Source organism: Typha angustifolia, chromosome 4, assembly GCF_048772165.1.
Source record: "Typha angustifolia cultivar Huaian chromosome 4, ASM4877216v1, whole genome shotgun sequence".
Taxonomy (NCBI): domain Eukaryota; kingdom Viridiplantae; phylum Streptophyta; class Magnoliopsida; order Poales; family Typhaceae; genus Typha; species Typha angustifolia.
In genome coordinates this window covers 379328-395161 of record NC_133242.1, presented here as the reverse complement: position 1 = coordinate 395161, position 15834 = coordinate 379328, and the positions used below count along the sequence as shown (strand labels likewise).

Genomic DNA, 15834 nt, shown 5'->3' with positions numbered 1-15834 from the left:
CAATAAATCAATATATAATTTTAAAGGGAGGATCAATCACATGCTACGATGATAACTTAATAGAGATTTAATAAAGCATAAAGAAAATAATAAACACATAAACATTTTACATAAAAATATCTCTAAGGAAATGATTAAAAATTATGTATTCTATCTAAGATTGAGTTAATCATTGAAACCATACAAGATGGATTTACAGATATGTCATAGTCTTACTCAGTTGAATCCGTAATATACTACTTCTTATAATTAATTTTTATTTTTAATAATTATTGAGATTGATGATTTCGTCTTAGTAATTCTCAAGATGAAATTTTTCATGATTCAGTGAAGACAAGATCTCAAGAGAACATTTAGCACTTTTTTTTTTGTCGTTGACTCTTTTAAGATTGAGATCTTGATTTATTTAAGACTTCAAAGGGTTAGCTCAAACAATACTAAAGATATGGCATAACATTAGGTCTTTTTAAGTCTTTACATAGCTCCTCCAAAGATAGCCTCAAACTGCTCTTCACATATACTTTTCTATTGCAAACTGATGCCATTAGACTAAAATCTTTAGCTTCACAAATAATATTTCACTTTAATATTTTTTATTAAACATATCATAACTTATACTAAAGATCACACATAAAGTAGTAGACACGTTACATAAATAAAACCATATTCTAAGTACACACTGTCGATTACATAATTAAATATAAAAAGCTCAAATGCTACATTAATAGATGTTTGAATTCTTAGATTTGCCTAGCTTAATTTGGGTCCATTATACTAATTATATAGACATGCACAGGAAGGTAATGTTTTTACCACATATGTAACATTAATGTTGTCTAGATTTATTTCCACATCCATATTCATCATAAAATGCTCATCATCGTATTCGTTCTACTCTAAACTTTACTCACTTCCGCGTATAAGCTTTGTACGATCTCGCCGCGTATGAAAGGAAGGAATATTCTGTTAATACCCCTTTCTAACTATAAAAATCCCAATCCCAGTCCCTCACAAACAAAAGCTCCGCGTATAGGGAGTGAAATATAAAAAATGGAAAAGGTTGGGTCTCAAATAGAATAAAAACAGAGAAAGCAGAGCGTTTTGAAGGAAAAAAAAAAAAACCCCCAAATCCACTTCCTTACATCTCGTTTCCTTCTCGTTCGTATCTTATTTGTCCTCTCCAGTCTCCACGATCTCGTTCCCTTCGTTGACGAGAGAGCTCTCTATCGCTAACTAGGGCGAGATCTCTTCCCTTAGAGAGCGAAGTTGATGGCGAATGAGAGGGTTGAGCTCGCCAAGCTCTGCAGCGCTCGCAACTGGTCGAAGGCCATTCGCGTGCTTGATTCGCTCCTCGCCAGCTCCTGCTCCATCCAAGACATCTGGTTTGGGTCTTTTCCTGAAATGCCCTTCTCAATCTATTCTTCTGATTCTGATCTCTTGCTCCTTCTCGAGTTGAGAAGTTTGTCTATTCTATTAGTCTAATTTGCTTTCATTGGCACACAATCCGAGTTCTTCGGGTTTCTTAATTCTATTAGTCTCCTTCTTGATTTGCTCCTCGCTAAATCCTGCCCCATCCAAGGCATACGGTTCGGATCCTTTATTGGAATGTCCATCTCATTCGATTCTTCTGATTCTGGCCTCTTGTTTAGTCTCGAATTGAGAACTTGATTCTATTAGTCTAATTTGCTTTCGTTGGTCAAATCCGACTCTTATTGTTTCTTTGGTTGTTGTAGCAATCGGGCATTCTGCTACAGCCAATTGGAGTTGCACAAGCACGTAATCAAGGATTGCGACAAGGCACTGCAGCTTGATTCCTCTCTTCTTCAATCATACATCCTCAAAGGTTGGCTCTATTTGCATTTAACTAGTTTTTCTTCCCGTAGTACTCTGTACTTGTGACGTGTGGATTCAAGCATAGTGTTTATGGGATTTATGATTTCCTTTACTGCTCTAATTTGAATTCTTAGATGGAGGCACGTTTCACAGTCAAGTCATCTTACTCGACTAATATCTGTCTGATAATTTTATCTTGTTCAGAATGAAGATGGCACTGATGAGAAACTTGTAATAAAATTCATTTCTGCTGATTTTAGAGTTAGGTGCTCTGATTTATTTTTTCTGTTGTTTAATTATGTATAGATTGGGTAGCTGGTTTACCTTACGTTACCAATATATAGAGATATTGTATCAAGAATTTCCCAAGGATGTTTTTGGACCCATGAATTTCATTTCCTTGAATCTTGCTATTTATGGAAAAAATTTATGAACTAATGACTGAGAGGAACCTAGTAAGCAAGTACCTGTCAGGATAACTTCTCCTATTTTCTGTAGCAGAAGAAAAAAGTATGAACTAATCACTGAGAGGAACCTAGTAAGCAAGTACCTGTCAGGATAACTTCTCTATTTTCTGTAGCAGAATCTTAGAATGTATTATGGTGGAAGACATGATTGCAACTTAAAAAAGGATATTACTTGATCCAATCCATCTAGGTCCTGTTATGGATCAACTATCAAGGGATGTGAAAATGTGAAATCCACCTATATGGTTCATTACTATTCAGTGCTTTAAGACAGGAGAAGTTGAGTGAACTATTTGTTTTTAAATAGAGATTACACAGTGGTTACTTTGTGCATTTCCTTCGAATTTTAGATTAATAAATACGAGGTAGTGGTTTTAAACTTTCAATCCACTTTTCCTCGTCATGGAAAATTCAAAATCTTGAATGAAGGCTAAAATGTTCATGGACTTTTCAGAGACCTAAAATCAATACCACAATGAGTTATCAAATGTTTAGAATATTTAGCGAGTTCATGGCCAAGGCTAACATTTTTCACATAGCAAAGTCTGTTTATTATGTTGAAATTTATCTTGGTAAATCCTGTCTGCTGGTGGAGTTTTTTTTTTTCCAGTTTTCAAAAGAATTTTTACTTTACTGTAATATACTATTGATGGCACTTTTGTTGCAAGATGATTCACTCTTTTTTCTTGCTACTCGAACTAGCAATGTGATCAACTTTTCCTGCATATATATGACTTTTGTTAGACTGGTATTGGAGTACAATATCAATTGTGCAATGTGACTGCACTTGTCCTTTGATATTTTTGTTCAATATGCTGATAGATAAAACTATTATCATCAATTATCAGGTAATGCTTTGTCGGCTTTGGGAAGAAAAGAGGATGCTTTGCTTGTTTGGGAGGAAGGATATGAAATTGCAGTTCGTGAGTCTACGGATTTGAAACAATTGCTAGAGTTGGAGGAGCTAGTGATGAGTGCTAAACAATCTAAACCTGTTGTCTGTGAAGATCGTGCCATCGATATATCACCATGTGATACAAAAGTCGTCATCTCAGAGGACCGTGTTGCTGACTCCTCTTGTGCAACCACTCCAAACTCTGACATGAAAACGGTTGTATGTGAAGACCATGTTATGGATTTATCTAGTACGGTGACATCAACTTGTGATTTGCCATCTGAAATTCACAATAAGTCAGATGATACAAATGAAATCACCAGTCAACATATCAATACCATAGAAACATGCAGAAAACCCGATGAAGCAATAAAGTTTGACAGGAAGTTATTTGTTTCGAATATGTCAAAGTCCAAGTCAATAAGCTTGGATTTCCGACTATCACGGGGTATAGCACAGGTAGAGTCCATATACTCTAGTATAATTTTGTTGGTTAATTTGTATTTACCTAGTGCACATCCATTGCAGATATGCATGTAAGGTGAACCGCTTGTAACAACTAGGAGTCTCATAGAGATGCATCTTTCATTTATTATGGTCTCAACTACATCAGAAGTCTAGAAAATTTTCTTGACTGGTCCATTTGTATACTGTGTTCTTTTTTATTTGCAAATTAGATACATTTGAACTTCCTAATGAAGCTTATGTGTGATGAAGTTCCCTTCCAGTTATCCGAAGTGCCTTAAGCATTATTGTCATTCCATAAGTGCAAACTATGGAAAATGCAATAGAGAAAGAATTCCAACAGCATGATAGAGCCTTGCCTTCTTTTTTTTCTGTGTTTGTGTATGTGTATTGCGTAGGAAAAAGTTTCCATTTTGCTTTATTTATTAATAAGTCAATGGGCATCATGTGTTATATATCTACTTCTATCCATTTCATTTTCGTTTTTGCTCTTCATCTTGTGGTTCCTTCTTTTTCATTCAAATTACTTAGGTTTGTGAGTGAATTACGCTGCTGTCGACATGTTCAAACGTTCTATAAATCAACCATTTATCTGTCAGATTTTGAAAATAAAAGAACAATATTAAGTTATTAGTGGAGGGAGGGGAGAACTGGGTTACTCTTTCTAAGAATAGTTGCCTAAGATAATTCCATAAAAATGGAAATCTAGTCTAATCATGCGGAGGATGCTATATGATCATACATATACTTTTGATATGACCTGATAAGTATATTTCGGTGTCATCAGTGATCATATGATGTCCCAGAAAAAGAGAAGGTCGGGCATCATCTACTTCATTGATAACTTTACTTGCCCTTCGCTTTAATTCTCTTGTCCACAAGCGGTTTATAATACTCGGTTATGTTATAATGCATATATGACTAGGTCCATCTTTGTATTCATTGTTGCTTTTCTGGTGATATATCAGCTCTTAGATACATACATTCGTTTTAAACCTATGATAGTTGAAGGGCCAGGTGTGGTTATGAATATGCACATTATAACCCATAAAGTTGATTACTGATTAGATGAATAAGTCAACCATGTTTAACATTTTTCTGAGTGATTGAGGACAATAAAAATATTCAAGGGATTTTTATTTTTTTTATTATTCTTTTTTAATCTCAAAGTTTTCATTATGCAAGTTTACTTATGTTCTGGATATAAGTCTTTGCAGAACAGTGGAATCTTGACAATGTGTAAGATAGATAAATCATTCAATTAATATTTTATTCTGTTAACTATTGAGACTTTACAGGTCAATGAAGGAAACTATGATCAAGCTATATCCATCTTTAATCAGGTTTGTATCTGCTTGTCCACTTATTATGGGAGAATCTCTGATTAGAAAACTAAAAATCGTTTATGATTCTTTGACATCCACAGATTTTGAGGGAAACTCCTACATATCCCGAGGCCCTTATAGGAAGAGGGACTGCTTATGCATTTCAAAGAGAACTTGATGCTGCTATTGCCGATTTTACTATGGTATTGTGACTCATGTAAACAAGCTTCCTTTTCTACTTGTGCTCTTTCCTAAATATACCTTTTTGATAGGCTATACAATCAAATTCATCAGCTGGAGAGGCATGGAAACGGAGGGGGCAGGCACGTGCTGCCTTGGGAGAATTTACTGAGGTGAAGCCATTTCATTCTCTCATTCTCGAAATACAATTTATTAAAATTTTAATATTTTCCATCAGGTGTGGTCACGTACTTTTAAATGAAGCATGTGAATATTCTCTTTTCTAGTTACAATTTGGCCTAACTGCTGTGAGTTAGAAATTTCAACCACACTGACAGAATAGTTTGCACTAGCATCAATGATATGCAAAAGTATCAATTCTGATATGTTAGCTATCATTTTCATCCTCTACTAGCATCTATATTTGTATTTGTATTACTCTCTGTCATTACTCTAGGTTTCTTGATTTGCAGGCCATTGGAGACTTGTCTAAAGCTTCAGAATTTGAGCCAAATTCCTCAGATATTTTACATGAGAGGGGTTAGTTGATCAATGACTCAATGTTCTTATCTGAATAATATCAATATATCATGATATTGGATTGATCTTGATGTACTCACTTTCATGTCTTATTCTCTCATCCGCTCATTAAGCGACATTTCTGTCCTTTTTCTTTCTTTTTTTTAGGGAGAAATGTGGGGAAGAATCCCAGTTAGGTGATGGTTCTGTTGAAACAAAGAAATGTCCTGTTCATAAGTTTGTTAACTGCTGAACTTTTGAAAGGTTTTGAGTTGAGCCATTTCATGTTAACTATTTTAGGTTTTATAATAGACATTAATGACCAGAATGATATTTTACACTCAAATGCTTTAGAGGACTAAATCAAATGGCTGCTGTGTCATTTCATCCATTATCAAGCTGATTTTTTTGGATTCAACTGTTTCATATACATAACTCATGGAAAACAGGTATGTAGAATATTTTGAGCATTTTGAAAACCTTTCAATGTGTCATCATTTTAATTCAGAGGACGTATACAACTTGAATTTGTAACTTGTCTATTCTGCGCCCATATTGTGAATTAATGATCAAGCACTGGAGTGAATGCTATTCGTGATACAGGACTATCAATTATATATTGCAGAATTACTACCGGGAACTGTCTTTTCTTCAATTTCTTTATTGTGATTTACTTTTTTAGTGCTCTATGTGCTTTATTTTCTTATAATGTGATAACAAGGTCCTGCTATGAAGTTGGAAGATAAACATTCGGTTATTTTAAGATGTAATTGGTTTACAACTTACAAGATAATAAATTGTCTCTACTTAACAAGATAACAGATTACCTCTGCTCAACATCAAGATATACTATGCCTACTTTGTAGTATAACATGGCATATTGCAGGAATTGTTAATTTCAAGTTCAAGGACTATAGTGCTGCAGTAAAAGACCTTTCTGCATGTGTTAAGCGTGACAAAAAGAACTGCTCTGCTTACACATACTTAGTAAGTGGAGTCCATTTTTTCCCTTTCTTTGAGTGTTTTAGTTTTGTTACCCACCAAGCGTAGATATTCAAACATACTCTTTTTAATATAAACATGTTTCCAACCATGATGATGTTAGTCCTTATTCGTTGTTCTTTCCATTCAGCTGTAATTTGTTCTTATTACATTGGTTCTTCAGTGATTTATATTTTTGATGGCACCAAGAAATTTAAAGCACTTTTCTGGAACAAGAACCTTTTGCTAATGATGAATGTCTTGTACAATAACCTTTTAAATGTTGCTAGCTTGGCTCTGTTTAATTTTCTCATGGCCCATCTCAAAATTGAGTTTTCTGATAAATCTTAGATAAGCATACTATCTTACTTATGTGCTCTTAATGGGAGATTACCATGGCTGTAGGGTCTGGCTTTATCTGCAATTGGTGAGTGCCAGCGAGCTGAAGATGCACATCTCCTTGCAATACAACTTGATCAAAATTTCCTCGAGGGTTGGGTCCATCTTGCTCAGGTTGCTCTTCTGCAATATATTAGAGAGCAGAGACTTCTCATCTTCTCCTTTTGTAATTTTACTAACTGAAGTTTAATTCCTTGTCTTTCTATTTGTTCTGTAGTTTTTTGCTTTTCACATGTTATTTAATTTCTTTTATAAATTCAAATCTTTATTAGCGCCAGTTAAAGTGGCAGGATGTTACTTTTCTATTAATTATGTCTTCAGTAGACCACTGCTAACTTTATTACACTGTAGTATATATTTTTCTCTCACTGGCTATATATTATTCGTTTGGAATTAGTTTACTGCTGATATGAATCTAAACTCACTCTTAGATGAATGTTTTTGAACCTCACTGAATCAACTTTGGTTCATCCTGTGACTCCTGTCTCTTAGTTAATGGGGAAAAGTGTGCCTTTGTGCTCTCCCCTAAAGCTTTCAGCCCTTTGGGACTTATGTAATCCATTTCAGCATTTTGGTGCTTGTCTCTGTTTATGCAATTTCCATAAGTTTGTTTTTGAGTAACCACTTTGGTTGGAAATCTTATTGAAGAATTGGAAGTTATCTGCTATGATCTAAGTGTTGTTAGGCTTTTCTGTTGTAGTGATAGTTTCTACCATTACCTCAATTGTCAAATGCATGGTTTATTATGCAAGTTCCTTTATTTAGACTTACTACCTTTTTTTTCTAAGAAAATACTTATTTCATGGTTGCGTTGCAGTTTTACCAAGATTTGGCAGACTACGAGAAGGCGCTGCGTTGCCTTGAGAAGGTCCTACTAGTTGATGCAAGGTGCATTAGCATCCCAATTTTTGTGTACTGTATTTTTCATTCTTTTCCTGTCAACATATACTTTTCTTTTGTTTATGAAGATTTCTTTCTTTGAATTGTTTCATAGGTTTGCTAAAGCATATCACCTGCGTGGGCTACTCTACCACGGGATGGGACAACATAGGTCATATGCCCCTCATCACTTGCTGTTGACTTTCAAGTTCCTATTGGTCATGTTATGTATAACTTCACATTTATAATTTATTTTCCAAATATCAAGGTGATATGTGCTCATAGGACGGGAATTCGTAAGAACTACTCAAAATCACCCAACCCGGGATCTTGCAGTGAGACTTGCGCACACATATATTCTAGAGCCAAATAGTGGCATTACCACCAAGATATCAAGCAGCAAATACTCTTTAGTCCTTTGTTAGGAAAAAAGAACCTCCTTGATGTTCGTCCACCAAAGAGAATATGCAACATACTTCAGTGTTGATCGTATAATGTAAAAACTTGCCACTTACTAAATTATTGGAAACAGCCTCCTCATAAATGAGGTAAGGCCGTGTACGTCTTTTCTCTTAGACCCCCCCCATATAGGGAAGCATATGGCCTGATGGGGCCAAATCAGGGGTAGAATTGAGTTGTTACACCAATTGTATATTCCTCTGTTGCAATTAGATGTAGCAAATTATTTTTACATGATGTTCTTTTCTTAAAATCATCCAGCTATTTCTAAGCCATCATGCTAACACATTGGTATTGCAGGATAGCAATTAAAGATTTGTCGCTCGGATTGAGTTTTGAGAGCTCAAATATTGAGTGTTTATATCTGCGTGCTTCATGTTACCATGCAATTGGAGAATATAAAGCTGCAGTACGTTACATTTTCTTCTCTTCTTTTTACTTACATGCAACCTTTATTTTCTCTTCCCCCCCCCCTGCTGCAACTCTCAATTTTTCTGTAACAATGTTCTCTGGTTTGACATTGCTACTCTTGCCTTACAAGTGATTAAAGCTCTATTCTTCTTGTATCCATCTTTTGGCTTAGTTATAGAGTGTGTTTAGTTACTATAGTATATAGCCACTTGATCTTGACCATCGGTTATCATGCCTCCTAAGCTTCCAATATTAAAGGCATAGACTTGAAGAGATGTTCATTTTTGGAAGAAATAAAAGATATTTACTGTGAGGGTTTCAAAAGATAAAATTCATGCATTTAACATTATTCCTTGATGTTTGCTAGTATTCAAAACTACCTAAAGTGGAATATTTTGGGAGCCTTTCAGCAAAGCCTATTATCATCTTCTTGTTACCATGTGTAGATACTTATTAAATCTCAAATTTAACTTATCTCAGATTTTATGCTCCTTTGTTGATTTCTGTTACTTTACTTCCTTAAATCACTTTTTTGTTATCATAATAATTTAGACCTCTTGCATAGAATGACATAAAGTTCCTTTACTGTTTATTGCCACTTTTGTTCAAGGTTAAAGATTATGATGCTGTACTGGATTTAGAGCTGGATTCTGTTGATAAATTTGTGCTACAATGTATGGCATTTTATCAGGTACTTCCTCAGCCGCTCTGCTTCTCCTATGATTTTGTTTGCCTTTGGCCTGAAACTTTTGCTATAGTCTTGTGGGAATTTGTGTCTGAATTCTATTGTTACTTGCAATTGATTTTCAATTTTTTTAAAATCTAGTCAGTTCACTACTACTTATATGGAGAGTTGGAATTTCAATGATTCTAGACTAATTTGAATAACTTCTCAGAGCGTCCTTTCCATTTTGCCTGTTCCATTCACATGGTGGTTTTTGTTTGTAATAAAATGGTTATCTCTTCTATTATAGCTCTGATAGTGGAAGTAAATGAAGTTGGAATCTGGTAAAGCATGTTCACATTCACCTTCACCCTTTACTTCTTGTTTTAGGATTTTGAATGCACCATACCCTTTCGAGATGCTTCAGTTTAAATACAACATACTGTGGCATGTGCTGCTGGTTCCCCAACACACACACCCACCCCAACTGCACCACAAGTATTAGCAAGAGAGTCATGTCTATCGGGTTGAGCTACATCAATTGTTTTCTTGGTGGTGGTATACACACTTACACAGAGATATACACGTACATATGCATATAAATAAATATACATATATACAGTTACATAATGTAATACATTTTTTTAAATATGCATAGCTACGGAGCTTCAACTTGGAAGCAATCTTTATATCCTGGCATTACCTTGATGTTAGCCAAGATCACCTTTTCCTTTCCTCTTTGCAGTTCATCTCTGAAATTTATATTGCTAACTTGTTTTTCCATCCTGGGACTTATTGCAGAAGGAAATTGCTCTCTATACTGCTTCGAAAGTCAAATTTGAGTTTTTTCAGTTCAACATTGATAATGATGTTGATCCCCTTTTCAAGGTACTTTGTTATAATCTATATTCTTTTTATTTGCAATATTGAGAGTGTGCCTCTTGTATTTAGAGTTGCATATTTTTGTTCGCATGTAAATTTGATAATATCTACACAAGTATCTACATGAATTATGTTTTTATCTTTTTGGAGCAGATATATAGATGTAGATAAGCTTCTTTTAAATCTTTCATACTTCTCATTTGCTGTGTTATATCCAATGAAATTCCAACTTCCATCCCCTTTCCATGAGAATGCTCATTGAACAACTCATACTTCTGTATACTGGAGCTGTTCTTTTGATGATTAATAGAATGTGGCAATATTTCTTTAGTTCACCTTTTCTTCTATTACATGGCTTACCTCGGACCAGAGATTTATTTATGGGTTGCTAGAACTGTCTTTGTCAAAGAAATAGATCATTTATGATATTGTATGTTGTTGATAAAAATCATTGGTGTTAAAAACATTAATAGTAATATCTTATTTTGCTTGAAGTATGCCGATTTGTATTACACAAACTGATTACATATGAATACTAAATCTCTTTTGATATATTACAGTTTGTTGTGTTCCTCTTATTAGGTAACTAGTTCATGATCTTTTCAATATTGTGTTTTCTGCTTCTATTTTCTCTCTTCAATGTTCTTTTCATTTGCAACTTTTTTCTTGAGTAGGAGTACTGGTGCAAGAGACTTCATCCAAAATATGTATGTGAAAAAGTTTTCCGCCAACCTCCTCTGCGGTCCTCCTTGAAAGGGGGACGACTAACCAAAAAAGAATTCAGTTTCACAAAACATCAAATAACCCTTCTTCAAGCAGCAGATTATATAGGGAAGAAAATTCAGTATAGTTCTCCAGGATTCTTGCCTAATAAACGACAGGTGACCATTCTTCACAATCCTCATTGAGTATCTTTTTTTGTTTTTTAAATTTTTTATGGTTATCATGTCATCAAAGGGATATGTTGCTTCATTTTGGAGATAAAAAGTCATTTCTTGCATTGAGAACTAGTTGGATTTCTGTACATCTATATATATGCATTTGCCATTAAACCTCATTCTTCATACACATATCCAAAAGAAGGAATGGCAGTTTTTGAATTTGCCAAATATGAGAAGATTGTGGGAAACAACCAAAGAATTATATGAATATGTCATGCCCATTTTAGTTCAACTTCTTTACTCAAGCTCTCATTCATGTGATGGAGAAGTGTGAAAAAGTATGGATAGAGTTTACTTGATGTTGGCTCTAAGAGACCAATAAATTATATTATGTACTCTTATTTGACACTTTTATTAACTGGTAGGTCATGGGACTAGTTTATGACCTTAGGGACCTTGCTCGAAGTTAGAGGCTTATGGCCCACAGGTGGATAACAGAATTCTATTTTTTGTGACCTGCAGATACAAATTGGCAGCACTTAGGGCCCCATGATCTGCCAAGTTCAGGGCTTCAAGCCCTTTAACTACAGGCACAAGTTGTGGGGCATATAGTCCAACGGACTGTTAAAACTAACCTGTGGAAATCTTTATGCTATTTTAGGTAGTGGAACCTTGTTAAAAGTACCTCTATTGTCCACTCAGTAGTAAGTATGTAAAAGCAGCTTAACTGAAACAAAGTGTTTCATCAAGATGTTCAACGTCTAGTTTTACTGATTCTTGCACTGTAATTTTTATCTATATGAGCCATGGTTAGGTGAATACCCTTCATTCTTTTTTCGGTAGAAGTTGCTAATCACTGAAATTGATTGTTGCATATTCATATGAAATGTAAATTTGGTACTCTGTGTCCCTGGTAGATTTCATTGGTCATGTCTCTGAACTCTGAAGAGCATATATTTTTGAGCTCTGATCCATATGTTGAACTATTTTGAGCTTATAAATGTTCTTGAAAAAAGTTCTATTTTTCTTTAACAGCATCGTATGGCTGGGTTAGCAGCTATCGAGATAGCTCAAAAGGTTGCAAAGGCTTGGCGTTCTCTTAGAAGTTCAAAAAAGAATGGGAAACAGACCAGGAAAAAAGAAAAGCTCAGTATGACGAGTCAAAACAGAGGGGGTGCTTTTTGTAGCACTAGTGCCTCATCTGAAACTTCGACTTCATATAACGTAAATGAAGATAGATATCCTTCTGGATATTCTTTGTCTTGGCAGAATATTTATTCTCTAGCTGTCAAATGGAGACAGATTTCTGAACCTTGTGATCCTGTTGTTTGGGTGAACAAGCTGAGGTGGGTCACTTTACTTTCCTATGTTATTCTGAACCTTAGAAATGCAAAACATTTAGAGCAAAATTGAAGCATAGATAGGGCTTACTATTAAAATCTTTTATTGCGCTCATTAGTATTTATGGGGACAAATAAATGAATTTTTTTTTATGGCAATACCATAGCAGTTGCCTTTTGTTCAAGAGTAACATGAGACTAGTTGGCGTGCCTATAGGAAAATCAGATTGTTTATCTGCTACTTGTATATGTTAGACTGATAGTTTTAGTACCTCTTGAATGAACGCTCTTATCCCCGTGGACTGATTAAATGGATAGCTTTTTTTCTCCATGTAATTTTACTGAGAAGACAGTGTGCCATACAACATCAGGAACTTACTGAATGCTGGTATAATAGCAAGTACTTTAGGATGTCTATTAAATACCAAATTGCCTATTTCTATTGTACCTCATGATCATTATGAATGACCCTTATTGTTCGTCGTCTTTATCCATTTCCTCTACTGATATTTGGTTGTGTACATCCAGTGAAGAGTTCAATTCTGGATTTGGTTCTCACACACCAATGCTTCTTGGTCAAGCAAAAGTGATCCGCTACTATCCAAACTACCAAAGGTACGAACTTGACTCTTTCTTTTTCTGGAAATGATGTTGAAAATGTGTCAGATAGCTTTTCTCCACTTTGGCAGGACAATGGATGCTTGCAAGGACATCATGATCAACACAAAGTATGTGAATAATGCAGAAGATAAAATTATTAATCTCTCAGAAGCTGGGAAGTTGGAAAAAGTGAGAAGTGCCTCTACCTTTTATAAACCGTACCTAGCAGTTCTCAAATATTATAAAATTTACATCATGCTAAAGCTGTGACTTCAAAGCCATTTTGTGCTAGATTAACATGTTCTCTTGAAAATATCTTTTCTTTCTGGACCCTAATATTGATTTGAGTTATATGTTAATCTAATGATGCTTAACAGTGTTCACTATCTAATGCTTTTGGGGATTTGTCTTGTTTAACTGTTGAACCATTTGTAGATGGTTCAACACTGTGTTTTTCTATTTACATCTGAGGTTCCAACTGAAAGAAGATAAACCTGCAGATAGCAAATGCAGTATCCTGCTCTGACCTGTACGATATAGTTGGCGAGAGCTTCTGGGTGTCTACCACATGTGACAGTACAGCATTTGAGGAGTAATGAAATATAATTGCCTCATAAACTTCTTCATTTGGAATTCTAGACAAACCTAGATGCATTGTTAGAAAATAGTAACTTACCGATCTTTGCAAATTCTGACTGATTGATTCTTGCCTTTTCCAGGAAGCACCTTGAGGGGACAAGAATTACTGTTCAGAAAATGTAATTTATATTTGTATCTTTATGTCTAAATACTTAACCACTTTATTCTTACTCCATTATATTGAATGATAACAGGGACAAAATAGGATTTGACTTCGCAATTAGAACACCTTGTACACCATTTAGATGGGATGAATATGATGCAGAAATGACACTAGCATGGGAGGTATACCTTTGGTGATTTTTATGTTTCAGATTTTGTTTCTTCTAAGTTCCATTTTATGAGCATCACAATTTTACTAATATCATGCACTAATTCCATTTTGACTGCCGAGGTGGCTGCATTGGGTAATGCAGCTATCTGCTTTCTTATCTTTCCTATAATATGATGCTTTTAGTTTAACTCTTTGTAGATTATCAAAGCATATGTACGGGAAGTTTTCTCCCTCAATATCCATCTCACTTTACATTTAGCTTATTTGAATGCCAGGCCCTATGCAATGCCTATTGCGGTGAACTATATGGCTCACAGGATCTTAATATGCTTGGGGCCGTGAAGGATGCAATCCTGCGGATGACATATTACTGGTACTTCACTACTTGTTAAATGCATTACTGCTGTTACGTACAGTTACTTTTTCCTTGCAAACGTATTCATCCCATAATATATGGCAACATAACTAAACTTTCAGGTACAATTTCATGCCCCTATCTAGAGGCTCGGCTGCTGTTGGTTACATTGTCATGCTTGGGCTATTTCTTGCGGCAAACATGGAAGTCACGCGAAGCATTCCGCCAGGCGTGCAGGTTGATTGGGAAGCAATTTTATCCTCCAATCTGGATACATTTGCGGACTCCATTAAGCCTTGGCTGTATCCATCTCTCAAAATTAACAAGTCGTGGAAAGACTACGCAGATGTTGCTTCCGCATTCTCTACAACAGGATCAGTGGTTGCTGGATTAAGTTCTTACGATGCATAACATGCATTATCTTCTTGATATCCCAATCCCAGGTTAGTTACTGCAACGAACTCTGTAGTCAACCATACCTAATGTTATCCGTGGCTCTGACCTTGTTCTATTTTGTGGACAGATATACTCACTCTTATCACCTATCGTCCCGGATCAACAAGTACAAATGTCCTAAATTAATGTGTGGTTTGCTAAATTTAAGCCTCTTTTTCTCTCTGTACTTGTGAATTGTGAGTTTATTTTATCGATTCCTAAGAGAAGCAAATTTTACAGTAAAGAAAAGGAATACAAAAGAGAGTGTGGTGCAAAAGCTATGTTGCTATCCGTTGAATATGCGGCGATGCCCTCCCTGCGGGATAATTTATTAACACCAACTTTGGGATACACTGGTTAATTTGTATGGGCTTTCACGTGTCAGAATTCTTGATCAAATTGGTGGATAATCTCGTCCTAATTTTACCCAGAGCCAAGCAGAGGCAAATAAGGCATAAGGTCCACCACAGTATTACCGAAAGAGATTGGTAACTAGTAACCCCTACCATCTTTATCTCTGCTCCTCTCTGCAGCCAAGTTAAATAGAGATCAGATAGTTCCGTCATCTCCCAGTGAGTGAGCTGAGCCATTGGTAAAGTGAAAGAAGGATGTAAAGGCCTGAAAGCGAACAAGCGTATCTTAATCTTCTGTGCATAATAACGTAACGTAGCCCTCAATCCAAGCATATCTTAATTTGAAACAAATACCTTGTTGAAATCCAACTGGACAGGCGACATCCGTCGAGAAACTTCCTTGGAAACTTCTTGAAGCGTTATTGTTTTGACTCACACCAGAGGATAAGCATATTATCTTTTTCAGTTTGAGCCACCAAGCGTTAAAGCTTGTTACATTAAATTCGGGAGCCATTTCTTCTACCAAGAATCCATGCTGTTCTTGTCCTTTTTTTTCTAAATTTTCTAAAAACTCCACAATATACAAATCAAGCTCTTA

At 35.4% G+C, this 15834-nt stretch overlaps 1 protein-coding gene across 1 annotated transcript; it reads left to right on the top strand.

Annotated features, from left to right (window-relative positions):
- The first annotated feature begins 1112 nt into the window (after positions 1 to 1112).
- On the top strand, positions 1113 to 15066 carry LOC140758853 (suppressor of RPS4-RLD 1). Its single transcript, XM_073095219.1, has 24 exons — positions 1113 to 1382; positions 1734 to 1843; positions 3149 to 3654; positions 4959 to 5003; positions 5087 to 5188; positions 5258 to 5338; positions 5639 to 5705; positions 6571 to 6671; positions 7071 to 7178; positions 7882 to 7952; positions 8059 to 8115; positions 8703 to 8811; positions 9424 to 9504; positions 10279 to 10365; positions 11034 to 11240; positions 12276 to 12586; positions 13109 to 13195; positions 13270 to 13369; positions 13681 to 13772; positions 13900 to 13938; positions 14014 to 14104; positions 14369 to 14466; positions 14571 to 14891; positions 14972 to 15066. The coding sequence occupies exons 1-23, from the start codon at positions 1270 to 1272 to the stop codon at positions 14857 to 14859; spliced, it is 2952 nt and encodes a 983-aa protein (XP_072951320.1). The 5' UTR covers positions 1113 to 1269; the 3' UTR covers positions 14860 to 14891; positions 14972 to 15066.
- Positions 15067 to 15834: the final 768 nt, after the last annotated feature.

Excerpts from the sequence above, each read along its gene's own strand:
- LOC140758853 (XM_073095219.1), top strand. The coding sequence starts at position 1,270 with ATGGCGAATGAGAGGGTTGAGCTCGCCAAGCTCTGCAGCGCTCGCAAC. Across the intron at positions 5,706-6,570 it reads AGATATTTTACATGAGAGGG|GAATTGTTAATTTCAAGTTC; the intron begins GTTAGTTGATCA and ends GGCATATTGCAG. Across the intron at positions 13,370-13,680 it reads AAGCTGGGAAGTTGGAAAAA|ATAGCAAATGCAGTATCCTG; the intron begins GTGAGAAGTGCC and ends ATAAACCTGCAG.